At 49.7% G+C, this 21290-nt stretch overlaps 1 protein-coding gene across 1 annotated transcript in view; it reads left to right on the forward strand.

Annotated features, from left to right (window-relative positions):
- CCND2 (cyclin D2) overlaps positions 1–12001 on the forward strand; it is a 28409-nt gene extending 16408 nt beyond the window's left edge. Inside the window, exon 5 of the mRNA XM_029205009.1 lies at positions 6668–12001. Coding sequence (XP_029060842.1) covers positions 6668–6817 — 150 coding nt within the window. The 3' untranslated portion in view covers positions 6818–12001. The remainder of the gene's footprint in view (positions 1–6667) is intronic.
- Positions 12002–21290: the final 9289 nt, after the last annotated feature.

Consider the following 21290-nt stretch of genomic DNA (forward strand, 5'->3'; position numbering starts at 1 on the left):
TCAGCCTGTGTTCTCTGGAGAGCTCTTGGTGCAGGCTGTCACCTTGTGAGCGAGGCCCGTGAACAAGCAAGGCACAGACAGCGTGGAAGTAGTTGGGGGGTGGGCGGCACACGGAAAATAAAAGATGAGGTTCCTGTCATCAAGGAACGTAGCGATTGTATGGTGAATCCACGGTAAAGCACGTAAAACCCCAGCAAACGAAGATCAAATGAGTGGATGCTAAGCAGGTGTTTGGAACTAGACGTGCAGTAGGAAATCAGCCCTCGGGAAGGAGCTCTCCAGGCCTAACGTAAAATGCAGAGTAGAAGCCATCACTTGGTGGTTGAAAATGTCCTTGGGATGGAGAAAGAAACTGTGGTATGTGCATGCCATAGGACATTATTCAACCTTAAAAAGAAATGAAATTCCGATACATGCTACACTATGAATGAGCCTTGGACGTGTTAAGTGAAATAAGCCAGACACAGACAAATATTGTGGGATGCCACTTACATGAGGTCCCGAGGCCCCTAGACGTAGTCAAATCCATAGAGACAGAAAGTGGAATAGAGGTTCCCAGGGCCCAGCGGGTGGGGGAGTGATTGTGTAATGGGGATGGAGTTTCCGTTTGGGAAGAAAAGTCCTGGAGAGGGTGGTGGTCTCACGACACAGTGAATGTACTCAAAGCTGACGCTGTACACTTAAAACTGATGAAGTCGCTCAGTGCTGGGTGGTGTATATATTGCTACAACAAAAAGTTGTAGATACCCACATAGACATAAAATGTCCTTGGGCCACACTGAAGTGCCCAGGGGTTTGCGTTGAGCCCACCTCCCACAAGGAAGCCCAGTGCCCAGACCACCTTCTGCCCTATGGGCCCTGGTGCATGGGCAGATAAGAATCGGGAAGTGCCGGCCTTTGACCCCAGAGTCCCTACAGCTGTGTGCTAGCCCCGTGCACCTTGCACCTTGCACCTAGAGACCTGGGCCAGCTGACGGTGTCCTTTTTCCGGGGATTGTCAGAGGTATGACTGTAGAAAGAGGATCCCCTCTTTCTCCCCTGAAACAGCCAGAGCCATCTCTCTGGCTCTCTGGCCAGCGGCAGAGAGCTTTGATAGGAGGGACCCACGCGGCCCTGAGAAAGCTGCTCTCTGTTGTTTGCTCTGGTTGTCAAAATAAACCGGAACGCCTCATTCCAAAGAGAAAGCTGAGTGAGAAGCCTGACAGTTTTACAGGGAATAAAAGTCTCAGAGGGTGGTGTATTTTAAGTACTCTTTCCTTCTACTCCTAAGTGTTGCTAAAAACAGACACCAGCCAGAGAGGCCATTCTGGCTTTGGGGGAATGTCTACCGGGGCTTCCGTTGCCAAGGGTCCGCTTGCGAAGGGGGGGACCGACTGGGCCACTTCCCTGGCAGAATCGGGGTTCCTCTTCCGTCCCCTCGGCATCCTGCTAGAGCTTGGTGCCAGCCTTTATCTCCCTGTTCACTTGTATATAGACTCTTTTGAACGAGACCCAACTTTGACTCAGCCTTTTCTCCAGATCCCCTGGCAGAGTCATTGGGGAATGATGTAGGGAGGGCGGGGGAGGAAGGAAGGGGGACAAAGGCTGGGCAGGTGGGTTTCAAGTGTGTTTCTAGTGCTTTGGTCTCCCCAGGTCTTTTGGAAAAGCTAGATAGGTGTTAACATTAACAATATGTCAGGGTCCCCTGAGTTTTACCTGACTTTATCTTAGAGCAAGTCACTTTGTTTTCACGTGACACCATTTTCCTAAGTCACTAATGAACAAGTAGAATTGGGGCTCACGGGCCATGAAGATGGGAAGTTACTGGAAGGTATTTAACAGGACGGGTACAGATGGGAGTCGTCCTCTCATTACATGTATCCTTTTCTACCTAGATTACACCAAAACTGTCTGTTGCCTTCTTTTTTCTTTTTTTTTTAAAGCCTTTATTGAATTTGTTACAATATTGCTTCTGTTTTATGTCTTGGTTTTGGGGCCAGGAGGCCTGTGGGATCTTACCTCCCTGACGAGGGATCGAACCCACATCCCCTGCATTGGAAGGCTAAGTCTTAACCCCTGGACCGCCAGGGAAGTCCCTTGAATTCTTAACTATGGCCCAGGAAGATTCCAGGCCATCCGTCCCCTAGGGTCATCCGCAGTGCCAGGGAAGACTCGATAGTGACTGCATGTCAGAACCCCAGGGTCCCCACCCTTGCCTTGGTCCCCGGAGCCCTCACAGCACACCTTCTCCTGAGGGCCCCCGTGTCCCCGAGACTGTCCTTTTGTGCCACGAACAGGGCCTGTGGTCAGAAGCCCGCAGGAGAGTCGCTGGACGGGAAGCCGGGGGCGGGACGGCAGAGGAAACAGAAACGGAGGCCGATGCTTCCCGCCCCTGCTTGAGCTCGAGTTTTGCCGCGGGCCTCATTTGGTATTCAAGGAAATAAGCCCAACAGGCTGTGAAGAAAGGAAGAATGAGATAGTTTCCTAAGTTGTCTGTGCCTGAGTTGGCCGCGGGTCTGGGGCTCATTCAGCCCTTTGTGCCCCTGTTGAGCGCAGTGCGTGTGTGGTGACAATGCCGTGATGCAGTGACACTGGAGGCTGATGGTAGCAGTTCCGCAGCCCATTCAGAGGGCCGAGGAGGGTGCGGGGCGCGGGGCTGGAGCCAGCACGCGGAGGAAGTCGGGCCGGGGAAGGAGCCGGGCATCACAAATGCCGCTGTCAGGGCTCCGGGCCGGGGGTGGGGGGGGGAGGGGCCCGAGCATCCTCGGGCTGGAGGCCTGCCCGACCCCCAGCACTGTGGAGTGCCACCTGTCCAGGCTGACAGACGAGCATTATGGCTCTCCCTCTAATCAGCTTAATTTGGGGCATCTCGACACAATGGCTGGTGCTTCTGGAGGCTGCGGAGAAGCAGAGGGCCCGGAGCCGCGGCACTTGCCGTGCACGCAGCATCTTTTCATCGGAGGCGCTGTCGGGGGTTTTCCAGGCCGCTTGGGCTGTGTCTCCCTTTCTCGGAGATTCTCTGCTCTGTCTTTCCTTAGAGCCCGGAAGAGGCAGAGAGGCGCACAGGGAAGACGGTTCGGGAATTGGAGTCTCGCCCTTTGAAGGCCAGGGATCCTTTTTAACTAGGTGTGATTGGGGGAGGAGCCAGCTTCGGGTCGGCTCCCTAGCTGTGAAGTGGGCGCAGCTGGCTGTTGGATCTCCAGAAGCCCCCCAGAGCCCCCAGTTCTCAGATCCTATAAGGATCTGCGTGTGTCGCCTTAGAACTCCGCCCGTGGACACATGGCCATCACTCTCTCCAGCTTTGCTTTGGGTTCCCTTCAGGCTCTGCAACTTGTCCCCCCTTCTGTTTCCTTCTCTGGGCTTGACCTCCTCCCTTCCTCCAGATCACCCCTCCCACCCCAGTCTCCCCGGCGCTCTCCTACCCGCTCGGGAGATTGGGAGCCCCTCCGGCAAGACCGGGGCCGGGTGGACTGGGTGGAGGGGCGTGTCTGCTGAGGTAGGGGCACCAGCCCGCCCTCCCTCGGACCTCACTTTCCACCAGCTCACAGGAAATCCACACGCTCTTGGGACGCCCAAGAAGGACTCCTGCAATCCTAAAGGAAGGTTTAAAATGCAAGGAGTGAGCTCTGTTTCCAGGAAGAGGGATGCCGATTTCCTTCCTGCCACTGTCAGAGTAGAACTTGCAACATCCTTTACGCAAGACAAGCTCTTGCCCTTAAGTAGGTTTTCATCTAGCCGAGAGCGAGAGGTCCCCGCAGTTGAAACTCAGATTAGGACAGCCAAGTCATGAAGCAGTGGAACCAGGGGAGGGTTAGACGGAGACCCCAGAACGCTTTCCAGGAATGAGGGACACCATCGACCCACCGAGAGCTTTAGCGTCCTGCTGTCACAGCTGAGCCTATGGGCTTCAGGGTCCCTCGTTTCTGGGGGAGCTGCTATAGTCGTCCCTTTTCCCTTCGAGTAAGAGATATCAAAGAGGAAGAGCTGGCCATAGTCAGGAATGATTTAGATTGAAATTCAAGTGGGACTGGAAAAATCAAGAAAGGAGAGTTTGTGTTTTATGTGAAATCTTTCTTCATTTTATTCGGGAAAGCTGTTTTTGGCTGGAAGTTACATAAATATGACATTCGACGCCTGTGTTCTCTTGAAGTCCCGTAGAAGTCACTGCCCAGTGTGCCAGCCCTCCCTGTAGGCCTTTCTCAGAACTGTTCCTTTAGGGTCTAAGGCTGCTGGGAGGGAAGTCTAAATACCGGGAACAGTAGGAACATGGGTGGCCCAAAGGGAGACTGTCCGTGGCCCCGAATCAAATTCTTTAGCTCTCCAGAGCCCGGTCTCCCTGTTTGGAGGACCATCCGTCTCGGCTGCTGGTGTGGCTAAGGCAGTGATGGTCACGGCACCCTGAGTTTGTCGTATTATTGGGGTGGCAGATGTGCTGACCCAGAAATAGAGCCTTGGGGAAGGAAAGTCGGACAGGGTTGGCCAGGAGCTTCCTCAGGGACAAGCCAGAGGAGTTTTGACTGTCGCCAGTGTTTACGTTGTTAACCTTGTTCTTTAAGATTAATTGTTTGAGATCATAAGGCTTTCGGGTCCTCTAGTGCCTTCCGCTGAAATGCAGGTGCCCTTAGAAGCATCCTGCCTTTAGCCTTCACCACCGAGCACCTTCGTGAGTGGTGAGTGACCAGAAGCACGGCCACTGCAGGACGGGCCTTGGAGGAGGAGTGCTGGACGGGCAGAGCAGGCAGTGGGCGAGGCCCGTCAGCTTCTAATTCACCGGTTAGGGGGTCAGGCAGGTTAGAGGACATGACCAGGCGAGGCCACAAGCCAGTCTGAGAAACATTGGGTCCTCAGTGGCCAGTCCCTGGCTCTTTCTCATTGGGGACGGAGAGCTCTGGGCCGGGGTACGTCTGCCCTGCTGGACGCTCCATCCACTGTGCCCGCTGCGCTGCCCGCCTCACCTGTCCTGAGCAAATGCTCGTTCGTACCTCGTTTCAAAGAAATCTCAGGAATTCTTTCACCGTCCAGGATGGACTTCTTTCTGTTCATAGTAAATGATTGTCGTGTGTTGAACTTAGCACTTTGTCCAAATGATCTCAGTTGGTCCTCCGTCTGTGAGCGTTTCCTGGGCCTTATTTTACAAGTGGGGAAACTGAGGTCAGAGAAGGAAGATAACTTAGCGGCTGCCTGCAAGTCTGGTGGGGCGACAGCAAATACCCCTGCCTTCTAGTCACTCTTAATTTATTGCAGGTGAAATTTCATCTCTGCCCTTACTGCTCGGTCTGCCATTGCTCCCAATGTTGAATTTCATACGAAGCTGAAATGGATGAGAGATGAGAAAGGAATGGAAACGGTGTTCCTGAGAACCCCAACTTTATTTTTAGATCTTGGGAGAACAGAGATAACGCTTTGGTGCTCGGCAAACAGTAACCCCTGGGCAGTTGCACGGTGAAACAAGCACAAGGGAAACGTACATTAAACTGTGGAAAGACCCGGGCAGAGTGGATTTAACATATTTTCCATGTGTCTGTGCTGCTTACGAGGGCACAGGAAAGCAGGCTTGCCAAGGAGAGATGTTGGGAAATAGCTCCTAAGAGCAATTTCTTCAGCTCACCTCCCACTTGCTACTACCAACCACCATCCCTCCCTAGGGACACCCACGAATTGCCGCTGTGTCCCGTGCCACCCAGCTAACAGAGACACCTGCCTGAGATTAACACATTGTGCATCTTCCCGACCAAATACAGACTAATACCAAAGCAATGCTGCAGGGTTTTTTTTTGCCTATTTCCAAATTAGACGGCCCAAGCGTCCAGGATTTTGAAAACATTTCTGTGTTGTATTTTTATGAGAGTTAAGGGAACGGTAAATAAGCGAAAACCAGATTGCTGGTTTTTAAGCGGTTCCGCAGTCGCTCTGAGGGTCAGTGTAGTTCAGTCCATTCTCTTATCTATCCCTTGGGTAGTCTAGTGCGGTCACACTGTCTGTACGGCTGGCCTTCCCCTTTTCCTTCTCACCTCCCAGTGTCCCCAAGCGGGAAGCATCTCGTTGGCCCTTGGATTACCAGGCACCGTGTGGCCACAAACGGCTGCTCATCTTGGCCAGTGGTGCGCAGGTCCTGTGCATACAACTCACCTGGGCTTCTGCTAAAATGCAGATTCTGATCTGACTGGTCTGGAGAGGGATGAGGTCCTGCATTTCTTTTTTCTTTTTTTAATTAATTGATTAGGCTGCATCGGGTCTTAGTCGTGGCCCTCGGGATCTTTCATCGCAGCACACAGGCTTGTCTCTGGTTTTGGCGTGTGGGCTCCGGAGCACGCGGGCTCAGTAGTTGCGGCACCGTGGGCTTAGCTGCCCCGCGGCCTGTGGGATCTTAGTTCCCCGACCAGGGCTCAAACCCGCGTCCCCTGCATTGGAAGGTGGATGCTTAACCACTGGACCGCCAGGGAAGTCCTGGGTTCTGCATTTCTAACAAGCTCCCAGGTGGTGCTGATGCTGCCGGTCCGTGGACCCCACTTGGAGTGGTGAGGCTCCGGCACCGGAAGGATGCATCTCCTGTACATTTCAGCTTTCTTTCTACTGGAAAGCGAGCGCAGACTCAGGCGGGGCTTGAATCACGTGTGTTCTCTTCGTCAGTTGCTCTGCGTACTGTTGCCTTTGCTAACAGCTCTGGTCTGGACCGTTCTTCCTCTAGGATTGCCTCAAAGCCTGCCAGGAGCAGATTGAGGTGGTGCTGCTAAACAGCCTGCAGCAGTACCGTCAGGACCAGGGCGACGGATCCAAGTCGGAGGACGAGCTGGACCAAGCCAGCACCCCTACAGACGTGCGGGATATTGACCTGTGAGGATGTCGGGCAGGCCGAATGGGAGAGAAGCGTCCAATCTGCTCTCTCCTTCTCTCTGGTTGTGTTTTGTTCTCTTAATGTTTTAGAATGAAACTTAAAAAAAAAAAAAAACCTGCCCCCACCTAGATCATATTGAAAGATCTTTTAGAAGTGAGAGATAAAGGTCCTATAAACACGGAATCAGTAAAAGCATTTGGTGCCTATTTGAAGTACAACAGAAGGGAATCCCGTATATATGCGAACAGTTATTATTGTTTGATGATGTTAAAAGTCATAGTAAAATGCTTACAGGAAAACCTGCAGAGTAGCTAGCGAAAATGTATGCCTGCACTATGGGAACAAATTAGAGACTTTTCTTTTTTCCTGTTAGGAACTAGCATGTATATACCCCTGGTAGGATACTTTCGAGGAATTGCAGATGCCACTATGGCAGGATTAGATTGCAAAGCAATGAACTCGAGAAGGAGTTAGAAATAAGGAGGGACAGGATGGGGAGGGAGTTACAAAAGAATCTCAGTGCGATCGAACCGTTTTGGATGGAGAAGCGCCCTTCCTCCCGACCACCTGTTTGTTACTAAGTCGGGAGCGTTGCTGGGCCTCTAGTGACAACTCTTGCTGTCTACAGTAGCTGCTACCTAGAAGAGGTGATGTTTGCCCGTTGGACACAGGTGATTGGATCCTGGGGTTTCACGTTTTTCGACATCTTGCTTCTTCTTCCAAACATGGTTCGTTGCAGACATCACCCAATTTTTATCTAAAAGGGGCAATCTAGCTATGGGCCATCCCCAAAACTCCTATGAGATGGAGGCAGATGGAGCCCGAGGGTGGGATCTGGAATGGAAACTTTTCTCCTGATGTGTTCAAGAGAGTAATGTGACCTTGGCATCCCTCATTAGGAAACAAACGAATTCTTTGGTGCTGATTGGCGTGTCTGGTCCACAGGTGAGCGTTTTGGTATAAACCATTCCATTCGAAAAGCACTTTGAAAAATTGTTCCCGAGGGATAGATGGGATGGTTTATGCAAATCATGCAGAGTAGATGCCTCCCTTCTCCTCCTGTGCCCCCTCCCCTCCTGCCCCCAGTTGGGTTGCTGTCCTGTATCTGACACTCTCTGGCATCCCCACCGGAACTCAAGACACACCCTCTTCCGCTGAAATCCCCATCACAACATTCCTAAAAACAAAGCTCTGTTACCATTTTGATGGCACAGAAGGATCTTAATTCCCACCTCTATACTCCTCCTTTGGACATGGAAAAAAGCGTTATTGCTGGTGCAAAGACAGACAGCGGGTCATCAGTGTGGCATTTCGTTCCCGTTTCCGTTTTTTTGTTGATTTCATTGCAAGGTTGCATTCAGCGTACTTGAATTTTTTTTCCTCTCCACGTCTTAGAGGCATTCAGTTAGCAGAGAGGTTGAAGCACCAACTTTTTTTTTTTTTGCACAATTATAATTGACAGGTAATGAAGCTATTAAAATATTTGCCTTTTTAAGTAAAAATAAAAAAAAGATCAGAACAGGGCTACTCTGAAGAATTGTTTTATACACAGATTCTGCCTTGTTTCGTCGTATAAGGGTTTAAGATGGAGAAAAATCTAAGGGTCTCTTATTTTTCATTTTATTATGTTCAGTTTTTTATTATTTTTTTTTTGCGCTGCTAAGAAGCTGAGATCATTCATTGTTATCCACGTTAACAGTACCTATAGCTGTAATGTTTCACCGAGTGTGCTGCTATCTTATAAACAATTTTATAATATATTATTTTCCCGCTTAAATTTCCAAGTCCTGAAGTAGATGGTTGAGATAGGAGTTCTTCGTACTGGAAAAGCCCTTCCATACATAGTTTGTTTTCTTCTGGTAGCGTATTCATGGATTTTTTTTTTTTTTTTTCCTCTCTGGTCACATCCTTCAAAGACAGAGTATTCTTTACCTCAGGTGTACTGGACAAAATCAATAGCTACAAAAGAAAATGGTTCACATTTTTGTTCTCATAATACCTCACAACCGGACAGTTTCTGCTTGGGAGCCCATTAGTCAGGGAAGGCAGAAGGCGGGGAGGAGGCTGTGCGGGCCCCTCCCAGGTGGCAGGTGGAGGATTTGGCCCCAGGGTCTCTCACGCCCAGGGACCTCTTCCGTGGTGAAGGTCATCAGGCTTCCATTCTGACTCTGGTATCCTCATCATGATGGAAAAAATGCAATTGAACCAAGGGATTTCCCCTCCCCCGCAAGGCTGACACTCAGCACAGAGGTTGATGCAGTGGAGTAGGTACCACGTGGGTACCAGCGATCAGGACACAGACTAGAGAATTCCAGCAGGCTATCTGGAGAGTCTCATCTTGCAGGCCTTTCTAAAGCAGGGCTCTCATCTGCTTTGGGTCCTTTCATCTGGAACGTTTCCCCTCTCTCTGGCCCCTTCCCGGATACGGGCAGCCCCTGTTCAGGATGATCTCGGAGGGTCTCCTAGGTCTGAACCTGCAGCAGGTAGGGTTGCCACGGCAACTGCTCCCGCGGCAGGCAAGCGCAGCCAGGTCCTTGCTAAGTGGCACTAAATGGTTTTCAGGTTTTAGATCGTGCGTTGAATTGGCATGGTTGGAAAAATGGGTCAGATGAGTATTGGATTGGTGGTCAAAGGGAGGTAGGGAGGCTGCTTCTCTGCAGAGATATGCAGTCCCAGATGCGTCAGTCTCCCTTGAAGTGTGTTAGAAGGGTTCAGGACTTGGTGAGTTACGTGACCCTGACATTCTAGGGATTTCTGGTGGGCCAGTGGGTGCTGTATTCTGAGGTTTTGGAGAGGAAGGGTGAGCAGCCTGTGTTTTATTGGGAGCACACTTTGCACAGGCCACTCTTCTAGGCCCTGAGGGGTTCCACAGGATGGAGGAATGCATGGACCCTAGAGTTCTTGGGAGTCTTGGAACCTAAAGAGAAAGCCAGGTACAGATCCCTTGAACAGTGACCAGCCGCTAAGCTCAAAGGGAAGCAGCAAATGAGAGAACCTGACAAATAAGGAAACAGGCCAACAGACTCCCCGAGAGTCCTTCACTTTCCACTTTCCCTGGAGCCCCCAGGGGGCCACTGGGGCCTTCTGGTTTTTTCTTCTTCCCAGCCCTGGAGCCCCCAGGGGGCCACTGGGGCCTTCTGGCTTTGTCTTCTTCCCATCCTCAGGGCCTAGTGTGATGGGAGGTGTAGGGTTGCTGGTGAGGAGGGTGCCAGGTAGTTTAGCTTTTCTGCCTGCTCTCTCCTTAACACAAAAGAAGGGATCCCGGCTTTGCTGAACTGGCTTATACCCGCTCCTTGGATTGGTTTCCTCGGTAGGAGTTTTTGTCCCAGAGGAGTTCACTTCTCCCCATGCATTTTTTTCTCTTTCCTCCCACTAAGAGGGTTCCAAAACTATTCTGGTCTTTCTCTACCTTGTTGTCTTTCTCCCTCTTCTTTACTTCCTCCTCTGTATGGTTTTTTTTTTTGTTTGTTTTTTTTGGTTGGTTGTTTGTTTATGTTTTTCTCCATCAGTGGGAGCTAAGTTGTTCCCCTAACCTGCCAAATTTTGGCCAAATCCCATGGGGGAAAATCCTTGTATGCCAAAAATATATGCTAAGCATAATTCAGTTCCATGCGGGTTCATAACAGCCGAGAAGCCTGCAGGCGGGGGCAGGGGACCGATGCCTCAGCAGAATGCCCCCCCTCCCCCCCCAGGGCTGAGGGAAGGGGCTTCTGTCCGGGGAGGCTGTCCTCTGGAACTGCCCCACCCCACTGAGCAGCCCACTGCGTCCCCCAGCCAGGTCCCTGTTGGTGCGTGTGCTGCAGCGGAGGCCCGGTTCGGCCTCCTTCAGCATCCGAGTCGGGCACGCGTGGCTCCGAGGGGATGCCACCTCGGCTGCGGGCATCGGGGGCTTCCCTTCCGAAGGGGCTGCGGACGGTAGCAGGATTGGATGACTTTCTCAGAGAGGGCAGGGGCATTTTCCCTCCACGGGCCACAGGGGTCAGGGCTGGGAGAAGAAATAGACTCGCACCTTATCTCATGTAAATAATTTTCTAGCTCAAGAAGAGAACGTTGGTAGAGTGGAAATGGGAAGTAAGAATGGGGGGGATCTGAGTAAGCCAGCTGGCTTCTAAGCCAAAAGGATTCCTCTTTATCTTTGAGACGGTCCGACCCTGAGAATAGCTTTAAAAGGGAAATTACTGCTGAGACGGTAAAGTCCCCTTCAGCCAGCAGACGCTCTGTAGCTACGGAGCACAGTGGGCTCAGGGCAGTTCCTGTCACCCGTTTGTACAAAATCGGGCCGGGAGACTCAAGAGGACGTGTATGGCTTCCTCATCCCACTTGGCTTTTCATGATTCTGGATTCTAAATGACCCAGAACCGTCACTTCAGCCAGAACCACCGTTCTGTATCCGTGTGTCTCTGCTTTTAGACTTGGCTGGGCTGTCAGACCCGATTCTTGGCTTAGGTTTCCAGAAGCCATCGGCAAACATACACATGCATGCTGGAGCTGCCACATTTATCCCTTTGCCTGCAGCCTACTTTGGGGAAAAAAGTGCCTTACTGACTGTAGCCATTACAGTAGCCAGTGTATTTTGACAGGTGCCTATCCTTTAAAAAAAAAAAAAAAGTTCTCGTGGTTTCTTTTGTTTTGTTTTTTAAATTGGTTGTGTTTCTTACTGCTGGCCAGCTCTGAAATCCCCGGCAGGTCACCAGGCCATTGGATTTTTTCCATTATGTTCATTACCATGTACCTCAGATCTCTCTCTCTCTCTCTCTCTCTCTCTCTCTCTCTCTCTCTCTCTCAGTTACAGTTTCTCATCTTGGACTTTCTTTTATTATTATTATAAATTTTTTTTTTTTTTTGCTTTAAAATGAGTGTGATGCCATATCCCGTCAGTTTTATTCTCTCACCATGTACTCTGTAAGAGGTGTGGGTGTTTATTTGGTCGGCATGCGAGCAAGTGCTAAAGTAGCATGATCAGTATACACGGAAGGTTTTTAGGAAGTATGGGAAAAAAATGTTGTATTGGCCATGATGGTGACATGGTATAGTCAAGCTGCCTTTTCAGAGGTCCTATCTGTTCAGTGTTAAGTGATTTTTAAAAATAATAACCTGTTTTTCTGACTAGCTTAAAGATGGATTTGAAAATGGTTTTGGATGCAATTAGGTTATGCTATTTGGACAATAAACTCACCTTGACCTAAATTCTCTGGCTCTTTTGACTTCTTTCTTGACCAGCAATCCTCAGCGTGGAACACAACTTTCTTGAGTCAGGACTCTGTTGGCCGCAGTTGGTGCTGGGGTAAAATGCAAATCCTAACCTGGAGGGTCATCTCTGTGTGTCATTTGCAGTGCATTTGTCATTGCATCAACCAATTGATGACCTTTTTTTTTTAACTTTTGGGTCACCCGTACAACCCTCTTATAAACCAGAAGCCTCAGGCCACCTTCAGAAGGTGGGTCAGTCACTGCTGTCCTGACCAGACCTCAGATGCTAATCTGATTATTGCCAGCTACTCACTCTTGGGTGTGAGTATCTCCTGGCTTGGCGGGGAGGGGAGAGCGTGTCTCTGGAGAACCCAACCTCTGCAGCTTTTCTCGGTTGCTTGCAGCTCTTCCCGGCTCCCTCCTGCTTCCTGACCCTCCCTCTCTGTATCCCTCCTGTGAGGACTGGACTCCCACTGCCTTGGTGGAAGGGTGGTGAGGTAGAGCCTGGGAAAGGGGTGGGAAAGTCCACACTTAAACAAATTGCCCATTGCTCCCCGACCTCAGCGACTCAGACCAGCCTCTTTCCCAAGAGTGGTGGGTCAGGCCCTGTTGATGTTACTATGAAAATTCATTTTCTCTGTAGTTCCCTGTCTCCTTCAAAGTCACTGAATGGATAAAGAAGATGTGGTATATATATGCAGTGGAATATTACTCAGCCGTAAAAAAGAATGAATAATGCCATTTACAGCAACATGGATGGACCTACAGATTATCATACCAAGTGAAATAAGTCAGAAAAAGACAAATATCATACGGTAACATTTACATGTGGAATCTAAAGAAATGATACAAATGAATTTATCCACAAAACAGAAACTCACAGACTTAGAAAACAAACATGGTTACCAAAGGGGAAAGGTGGTAGGGAGGGATAAATTAGGAGGTTGGGATTAACATATACACACTATATAAAACAGATAATCAACAAGGTCCTACTGTAGAGCACGGGGAACTCTACTCAATACTCTGTAATAACCTATATGGGAAAAGAATCTGAAAAAAGAAGAGTTACATGTATACGTATAACTGAATCACTTTGCTGTACACCTGAAACTAACACAACATTGTAAATCAACTGTACTCCAATATAAAATTTGTTTAAATGTGAAAATAAAAGTAAAAACATAAGTGAATTTCTGTGAGAGTTAAACAATGAAATATTGAAGGAAATAGAGCTACACAGACACAAAATAATAACCTAGTTCCTAAGGAAAAAGAAAAAAGTCACTGAAGGCTGTTTTCCAGTTTCATTCTGACCTGAGTTGCAAGTGGGAAGATAAATACTGGTCACGGTGCGAAAGTCCAGATGAAAACATTCCCTGTTACTCCCAAGGAGCTCCACTCTATAGGATGTTTCATCTTACAAGGACTCTCGAAATTCCTCTTTGTCTCCATCCCCCACTGATTTCCAGTGTTCTTGGGGAAAAGTAGGGATAACGTTTTTCTTGGGTTTCTGCCTAGTGGAGTCCGCTGGACCTCTCTGGAGTTTCCAAGGCCTCTGGTTGCCACTCTTAACCATCCTTGGAATCCTCTTCTGCATGACCTGCTGTCCAGCCAGTTCCCTCCCTCCCTCCCCTCCCGATCTGTTCGCCCTGCAGTGTTGGTGCCGTGTCCATTAATAACACTCCAACACCGCTCCATAACGAGTTCCATCCAGCAAGGCTGGATTCTCCCATCCGGGGCTACGGGTGTTGCAGGTGGGAAGGCCACTGAAGAAGCAAGTGTTCCATCCCACACAGCTGGCTCTGGGTCAATCCAACGGCCCCTTCACAACACACTCTCAGATGCATTTCATCTTATACGTGGAAAACCTCAAACCTGAGACAAAAGGGCCCTTTCTGCGAGTGGAAGTTAGTGATGGAGTGGAGACTTCGAAATCCCAGGTCTTTTGTTTATGCTCTAGTGACTAACTTTTCTAACGACTTTGCGGAGATCTGGGACTTTTAAGTCAGGACACAGAGGTCACACCAAAATGAAAGTTCCAGTTGCCTTAGTGATGTTCTCAACCTGCTGCCGTGAGGCGAACATTCAGAGCTGGGTATTACACCAGATCATTTCTGCCCTACTCTTATAGCAGCAACGGCAACAAACATGCCAGGGGGAAGGGTCAGCACATCACAAAGAGCTGACTGGCCACAGCCAACACGCGTGTGCAGGGTCTACACTGGGCCGGCAAGGAAGAGCAGAGCAGACAAAACCCATGCCCCCTGGTTTAAGAGGCTTTCCGTGGGACACAACACACACACGCCCCCAAGACTGCACACAGCTCTTGACAGCAAACGCCGATGCCCTGGGTGGCAGGGGGCAATTTCTGACAACATGGGATGGGTTCCCTCAAGCAAATGAGTTTTAGGAAAACACGTGTGGAAAGATGCAGGAGAGTTTGGAAACAGAGTTTGACTTTTTTCCAAAAATAAGGGGATGGGAAGTGATTTTAAAAGTGACGGGAAAATACTCAGAGCTTGAAGAGTATGCATAATATAACGGATTTTAAACACCATGAACACAGATGTTATCCTCGTGAAACGGGATGAACTTGGCCACAGACGTCGATTCCCATGTACCTAATTCCTCCTGAGAAATACGTCTGGCCGTTCTGAGCCGATGGCTTGGGCTTGGAGGCCTCCTGCTGCCGTGGAGGGTCAGATCCCATCGGGTGGGTAAGCAAAACTGGGCGGCCTGAGGACACAGCAAGACAGCCCCGCTGATTTCCCTCGGACCGTGCCTCAGCATCCCACGGGAGCTTGGCGTTTATGCTTATCCAAAACACAGCTTCCATTTCATTGCTGGCGACTTGCCCTGGAACCCCATCTCCTTCCTCCCTCTGGCCTTGGTGGGTGTCAACATAGAGCACTTCCTGGAAAGTCCAGTAGGTGGCGCTAATGCCACAGGCGGGAGCAACTTAACAGAGAGAAGGGGGGCAGCCAGGTGTAGGGTGGCTCCTACCTCCCGCAGGTGAGCGGGACGGCAGCTCCCTCCCCTGCACCTGTCAGCACTGCCACATCCTGACTCCACCTGGGAGGGGCTGGTGCTATTCGTAACTTCCTGCCATTCTTTTCAGTGTCTAATTCAGAGATAGAAACGGCGGCCTGTAAACCAAATCCAGCCTGCGGGCGTGTTCAGTTTGACTCTCATCATGACTTACGGGCCAATATGAGATGAGAACTTTCCCGTAAAAGTAAGGATTTTAACTCCTTGGGAAATACATTCCTGGCAAAAGACGGGCCTGCAAGGCAGTCAGGGCTGCTGCTAAAGACAGTCTGACCCCTTCCCCCCCCCCCCCCCCCCCCACCGTGGAACCTGCTTCCCTCACTGACGTCAGCCGCCTGTCCCCCTCCAGCTATGAAACAGGACCCCCATAAGTCCCAGGGGGAGCAGAGCAGGCTTGGGACCCTCCCTTTACTTTTCTACCCCAAGTGAAAAAGACCTGCATTCCTCATTAGGCTTTGTCATCTCTGCTCTGTTATCTCTTCACGGGCTATTAGTTAACAGATAACCAGGAGCTGGGCCAGATACTTGAACTTCCTTTGAGACCCCCGAGTCAGCCCACACTGAGGTCTGCAGGTAGGCCAACTTAAAGATCAGCTTTTTCTCTGTTGCTTGTTTGTTTGGGGAGCCACTTTCAGTTCTCCTACCACTATATTCACCCCATAAGAAGATAAACCTGTGAGATTTTTGGATCTGTTGAAAAGTACAAATCCCAGGACTGTTTCAATCATCCCAACCATCAACAATGATGACTTCTCGCCACCCCTTCTTACGCGTGGGGCTCTCGGGCACTGTTAGTTCATTCAATAAGTGAGGGCTGGTCGTGGGCCGGGCATATCCTGCACCAAACCCCCCATTCGACAAATGTGTCTCTGGCACCTATAGCTTTCCAGGAACGATGTCTTCGCACTCCCTGCAGAAACAGACAAGGAGTCGCAGGACGGCTACTATTTCATACAGTGGTAACGAACACAAGTGCCTGCTCTGGGATCCCCTCTTCCCCCCCTTCCCCTCCCACCCCTGGACCACCCACTGGCTGTGTAACCTCGGGCATCACTGCTGAGCCCCTCCACGACTCGGTTTCTTCATCTTTGAAATGGAGTCCAACGCTCACAGTACCTCCTGAGTTACTCATTTTAACACGTCCACAGTGCCTGGCACAGAGCCAGAGCTTGATAAATGTTAGCTATTGTCAAGGCTGAAGTGGGGTGTGATAAATTGGTGCAGCCACTATGGAGGACAGTATGGCATCTCCATAAGGAACTAAAAATAGAGCTACCGTACGACCCAGCAATCCCACTCCTGGGCATATATCTGGAGAAAAACATGGTCCAAAAGGATACATGCACCCCAATGTTCATTGCAGCACTGTTTACAGGAGCCAAGACATGGAAGCAACCTAAATGTCCATCGACAGAGGAATGGATAAAGAAGATGTGGTACATGTATACAATGGAGTATTACTCAGCCATTAAAAGGAACGAAATTGGGTCATTTGTGGAGACGTGGGTGGACCTAGAGATTGTCATACTGAGTGAAGTAAGTCAGACAGAGAAAGACAAGTATCATGTGATATCGCTTATATGTGGAATCTAGAAAGAAATGATACAGATGAACGTATTTACAAAACAGAAACGGACTCACAGACTTAGAGAATGAACTTATGGTTAACAGCGGGGGAAGAGTGCAGGGAAGGAAGGGATAGGGAGTTTGGGATTGACAAGTACACACTGCTATATTTAAAAAGGATAACCAACAAGGACCTACCGTATAGCACAGGGAACTCTGCTCAATGTTATGTGGCAGCCTGGATGAGAGGGGATTCTGGGGGAGAGTGGATACATGTATATGTACAGCTGAGTCGCTCTGCTGTGCACCTGAAACTGTCACAACGTTGTTAAACGGCTACACTCCAATATAAAATAGAAGGTTAAAAAATAAATAAATAAAGCGGAGTGTGAGAGAGGCACCTAATTCAGTCTTCTCAAAAGTTCATTTTCCAGACAGGTATCGATGGTTTAGCCACTCAATACCGCCAGCTTAAGCTCTGAGATGAGGGAGACTTCTTAGCAGCTAAGTGCAATCTTCAAAGAGCTTTCACAAGCGTCTCATGACCCTCACGACCCCCGATGAATCTGACACCTCGTCTTGTAGCCAAGTGACTCGAGGGACACACAGCTCGCAGCAAGGGTCAGTGTAGGACTGGGACCCAGAATCTTCCGCCACATTGTGCGGCTCTGCCTCCACCACCACCTCGCAGGAAGGCTTCCCTCCTCCAGGCAAATGTTCCAAAGGAAGGGTTCTCTTCCTTTACAGTCAGCAAGGAGCAACCAGAGGGCCTCCCAATCCCACGGCCGGATGGAGGGCTGTTAGAGAGACGAGGCTCGGCCAGCAGCACCCCGAGGATGGAGGCCAGTCTCTCTAGACCCTTTACTGGTCATTTGGTGGGGAGGGGGGGTCCCTAAAACGTCTCAGCCAATACACACAATTTCAGCGAGGCCCCCGTCTAACTTGTGTTGCACACGTTACCATTTGCACCAACAAAATCTATTTTCTGAAATTCAGGATGCTAATTAAGTATCCATTGCAATCGAAATACAGATAGAAGTTCCCGTGGGCTGTGGTTCTCCCGATTAGGACACCAGTGCCCCAACCTTAGAACTGTCCATTCCTTTTTTTGTGTGTGTGTGGTACGTGGGCCTCTCACTGTTGTGGCCTCTCCCGTTGCGGAGCACAGGCTCCGGACGCGCAGGCTCAGCGGCCACGGCTCACGGGCCCAGCCGCTCCGCGGCATGTGGGATCCTCCCGGACCGGGGCACGAACCCGTGTCCCCTGCATCGGCAGGCGGACTCTCAACCACTGCGCCACCAGGGAAGCCCTAGACTGTCCATTCTTGATTAGAATGTGTTCCAGACTGAATGTTTGCGTCCCCCCAAAGTCATATGTTGGAACCTAATTCCCGGTGAGATGGTATCTGGAGGTGGGGCCTTTGGGGGATAATGAGGTCCTGAGGGTGGAGCCCCCATGAATGGGATGAGTGCTCTTATAAGCAGAGCCAGAAGCCTAGCTGTCTCTTCTGTCTCTGCCGTGTGAGGACACAGTGAGAAGCTGGCGGTCTGCAACCAGAAGAGGGCTCTCACTAGAACCCAACCGTGCTGGCACCCTGACCTCGGACTTCCAGCCTCCAGAACTGTGAGAAATACACGTTGGCTGTTGAAGCCCCCAGGTCTGCGGTCTTCTGTTACAGCAGTGCCAGGTGGCTAAGGCAGAATGGTTGTAGCATCTGGGTTATAACTTACCGAAATCACACACATGGGCTGCATATTCCAAAATATTTTAAAGAAAATTGCAAACACTGTAACTGTGGTTTTCTTCTGGATGGAAAAGAAACATTCTGCTGCTCCCATACTATGCTGGGGCCTGGAGCCAAAAGATTACCCCAGACTCTGTCTAAGGCTCTGCAAAGCCACTGCTTCTGTGGGGTCTCGCCACCTCCAGGGGCACTCTGCCTGGGAAGGGGCAGGGGTTCTGCTCTCCTACCAACGCCGCAAACGTATGTCATTTAAAAAAAAATCGTATCTTGGGACTTCCCTGGTGGCGCAGTGGTTAAGAATCTACCTGCCCATGCAGGGGACACGGGTTCGAGCCCTGGTCCGGGAAGATCCCACATGCCACGGAGCAACTAAGCCCATGCGCCACAACTACTGAGCTGCACTCTAGAGCCCGCGAACCACAACTACTGAGCCCACGTTCCGCAACTGCTGAAGCCCGCATGCCTAGAGCCTGTGCTCTGCAACAAGAGAAGCCACCGCATTGAGAAGCCCACGCACCAGAACGAAGAGTAGCCCCTGCTCGCCACAACTAGAGAGAGCCCGCGTGCAGCAAAGAAGACCCAATGCAGCCAAAAAAAAAAAAAAAAAAATCACATCTTTAGTTTGTCCTTATTCCTCAAGGACCCACCGACATCGCTGCTCTCGTCATTTCCCCTCCCCCAACAGTCCAGAGAATCTTTCTGGTCCAGGGATCAGGGAAGACCTCATCACAGTCTCTCAAAACTTTGCTCATGTCAAGATTACTTTCTTTATCCTCCAGGTGGTCATTTCCCTGGCTCTCTGTCACCTTCCCTTCCCTGAAAAGGGGACACGGGATAAAGGGCCAAAAATGCAAGCGAAAAATGCTGGAAGAAATACACTGGTACTGTTTCAAAAAATGTATCCTACCATGGATACAATAACCTGAACCCCGCAAGGGCTCCCTGCTGTTCTCAGCAAAGGGTTGCCCAGCAACGGAGGTGTTAACGTGCTGAGGGAGCTCTTGGCTTGTGCAGTTTTCCATTCGTGGCTGGGCTTAACGAGTCTGGATACCTTCTGGATACCTTGGTCAGTACCTTCCTGGAAAGTCTTGACACCTCAGATGTTCTGACAGCAAATCATTCACTTCTGTCTTCCATACATCCCCATAGATCAGAATGAAGAGTCTACAGAAGGTTTGCTTCGATAGGGCACTTCCTATGGCTTTACTTGCCTCACATCCTACATCTTTCCAGATACTTGGACCAGGAGAACAGGACTCCAGGGTTTTCCTTAGCACTCTGTCAGGTGTCTCGGGGGGCGGGGAATCCTCCCAATACCCCCCACTGCTTGCTGTCTGTCTGGAGTGTTACTGACAGTATTGTACATTTATCTGTTACATAAAAATTGTCACAAATATGGTGACAGGGAAAGTCAGGATGCCACAGTGGAGAGGGAATTTCCCTTAAGCAAGAAGATCTGTGTTTGAATCCCAGGGCTGCTGCTTGTTAGCTGGGAAACCTTGCTGGTTTATTGAAAAGATTAAATGAGGTAGTCTATGTACAGCGCCTAATACATTGGAAGCTTCAACAAGAATCTGAATACAGTACTTCCACATCCACAGGTTCAGCCGAAGATTGAAAATGTTTAAGAAAAAATTCCAGAAGTTCCCAAAAGCAAAGCGTGAGTCTGCAGAGCGCTGGCGACTACTTCCATAGCCCTTCCGTTGTGTTAGGTATTCTAAGTAAACTAGCGACGATTCAAAGTATACGGGAGGATGTGCACAGGTGACATGCAAATACTGTGCCACCGTATATAAGGGACTTGGACATCCACGGATTGTTATCCGAGGAAGGTCCTGGAAACAATTCCCAGCAGACACTGACTGTATATGCAAACACATCAAGTACCTTGTTAATTATTTTTAAAGGCGTTAACAATGCAAATGTTAATTTTCCAAAAAGGCAGGGGCGGTGGGGGGGCAGTGTTTTCCTGTGGATCCTGATGGAGGAGAGACCGCTCTCACCCACAGCCTGTGAAGCATTTACAACTATGGAAGTTGTAAATGCTTATGAAACCATAAGCATTTACAACTTCCATAGTATCCCCTTCATTCTGCTGCCATTCTTCCGAACAGCAATGAACCTGGGCTTAGGGGAAGTTCTTTTCCCTGCTAAGTGACAGGCTGTCAGGCAAGGCATGAAAAGGGATTATTGGATACATGAATTCAGATAAAAGGGAGGTCCCCAGAAGCAGGCTGACAAGGCCTCCTTCGACTGTCCATCAGTAGAAAAGCTGTCTGGCAGATATGATTTTTTGGAACCAGCAATCATGGGGAACTCTGGGTGACAGATGTCAGATGCTGACAGAGCGACTGCCAGAACCAATCTCCCTCCACCATCAGACCTCAGGCTGGTGGAGGACCGGGCACAGCTGGACCGGCAGCCCCTTCCGGCTTGGATCACTGCTCACATTGTTATTTCTCAGTCGCTGGACAAACAGATGGTTTACCGTGTATCTGTGATTTTTTTTGTTGTTGGCCTAGAAATTCTGTTCTTCCATCAGGGTACAGCATGTAATCAATTATGACAGTGGGTGGTGCAAGAAAATCCCTGCCAATAAAAGTCCAAGACCTTCTCTTGTATTAAATTTGCATAAACCACGACCATTTCCAACTTAAAAGCAATAGGAGGAAAAAGCAAAGTCGTGGGGTTAGAAATAACTTGGGTAATTGCAAAACCACAATTCTCAGTTGGTCCTGAAGACTCTTGTTAGTTTATACTAATACCTGATGTCTGTTTTGTCTGCCCATTTTTAGCCTTAAAATCTTCTTGTCTCTATTCTGATGAGCCTTGACGAGCTTCATGTTAGAATCCTAACATAACAATCGTAAGTAAACAGAACAAATCCCAGGAGCACACATACCCACCGACTCAGACTTCTTTTTG

Source organism: Monodon monoceros, unplaced genomic scaffold, assembly GCF_005190385.1.
Source record: "Monodon monoceros isolate NGI ecotype Baffin Bay Population unplaced genomic scaffold, NGI_Narwhal_1 Super_Scaffold_6, whole genome shotgun sequence".
Lineage (NCBI taxonomy): Eukaryota > Metazoa > Chordata > Mammalia > Artiodactyla > Monodontidae > Monodon > Monodon monoceros.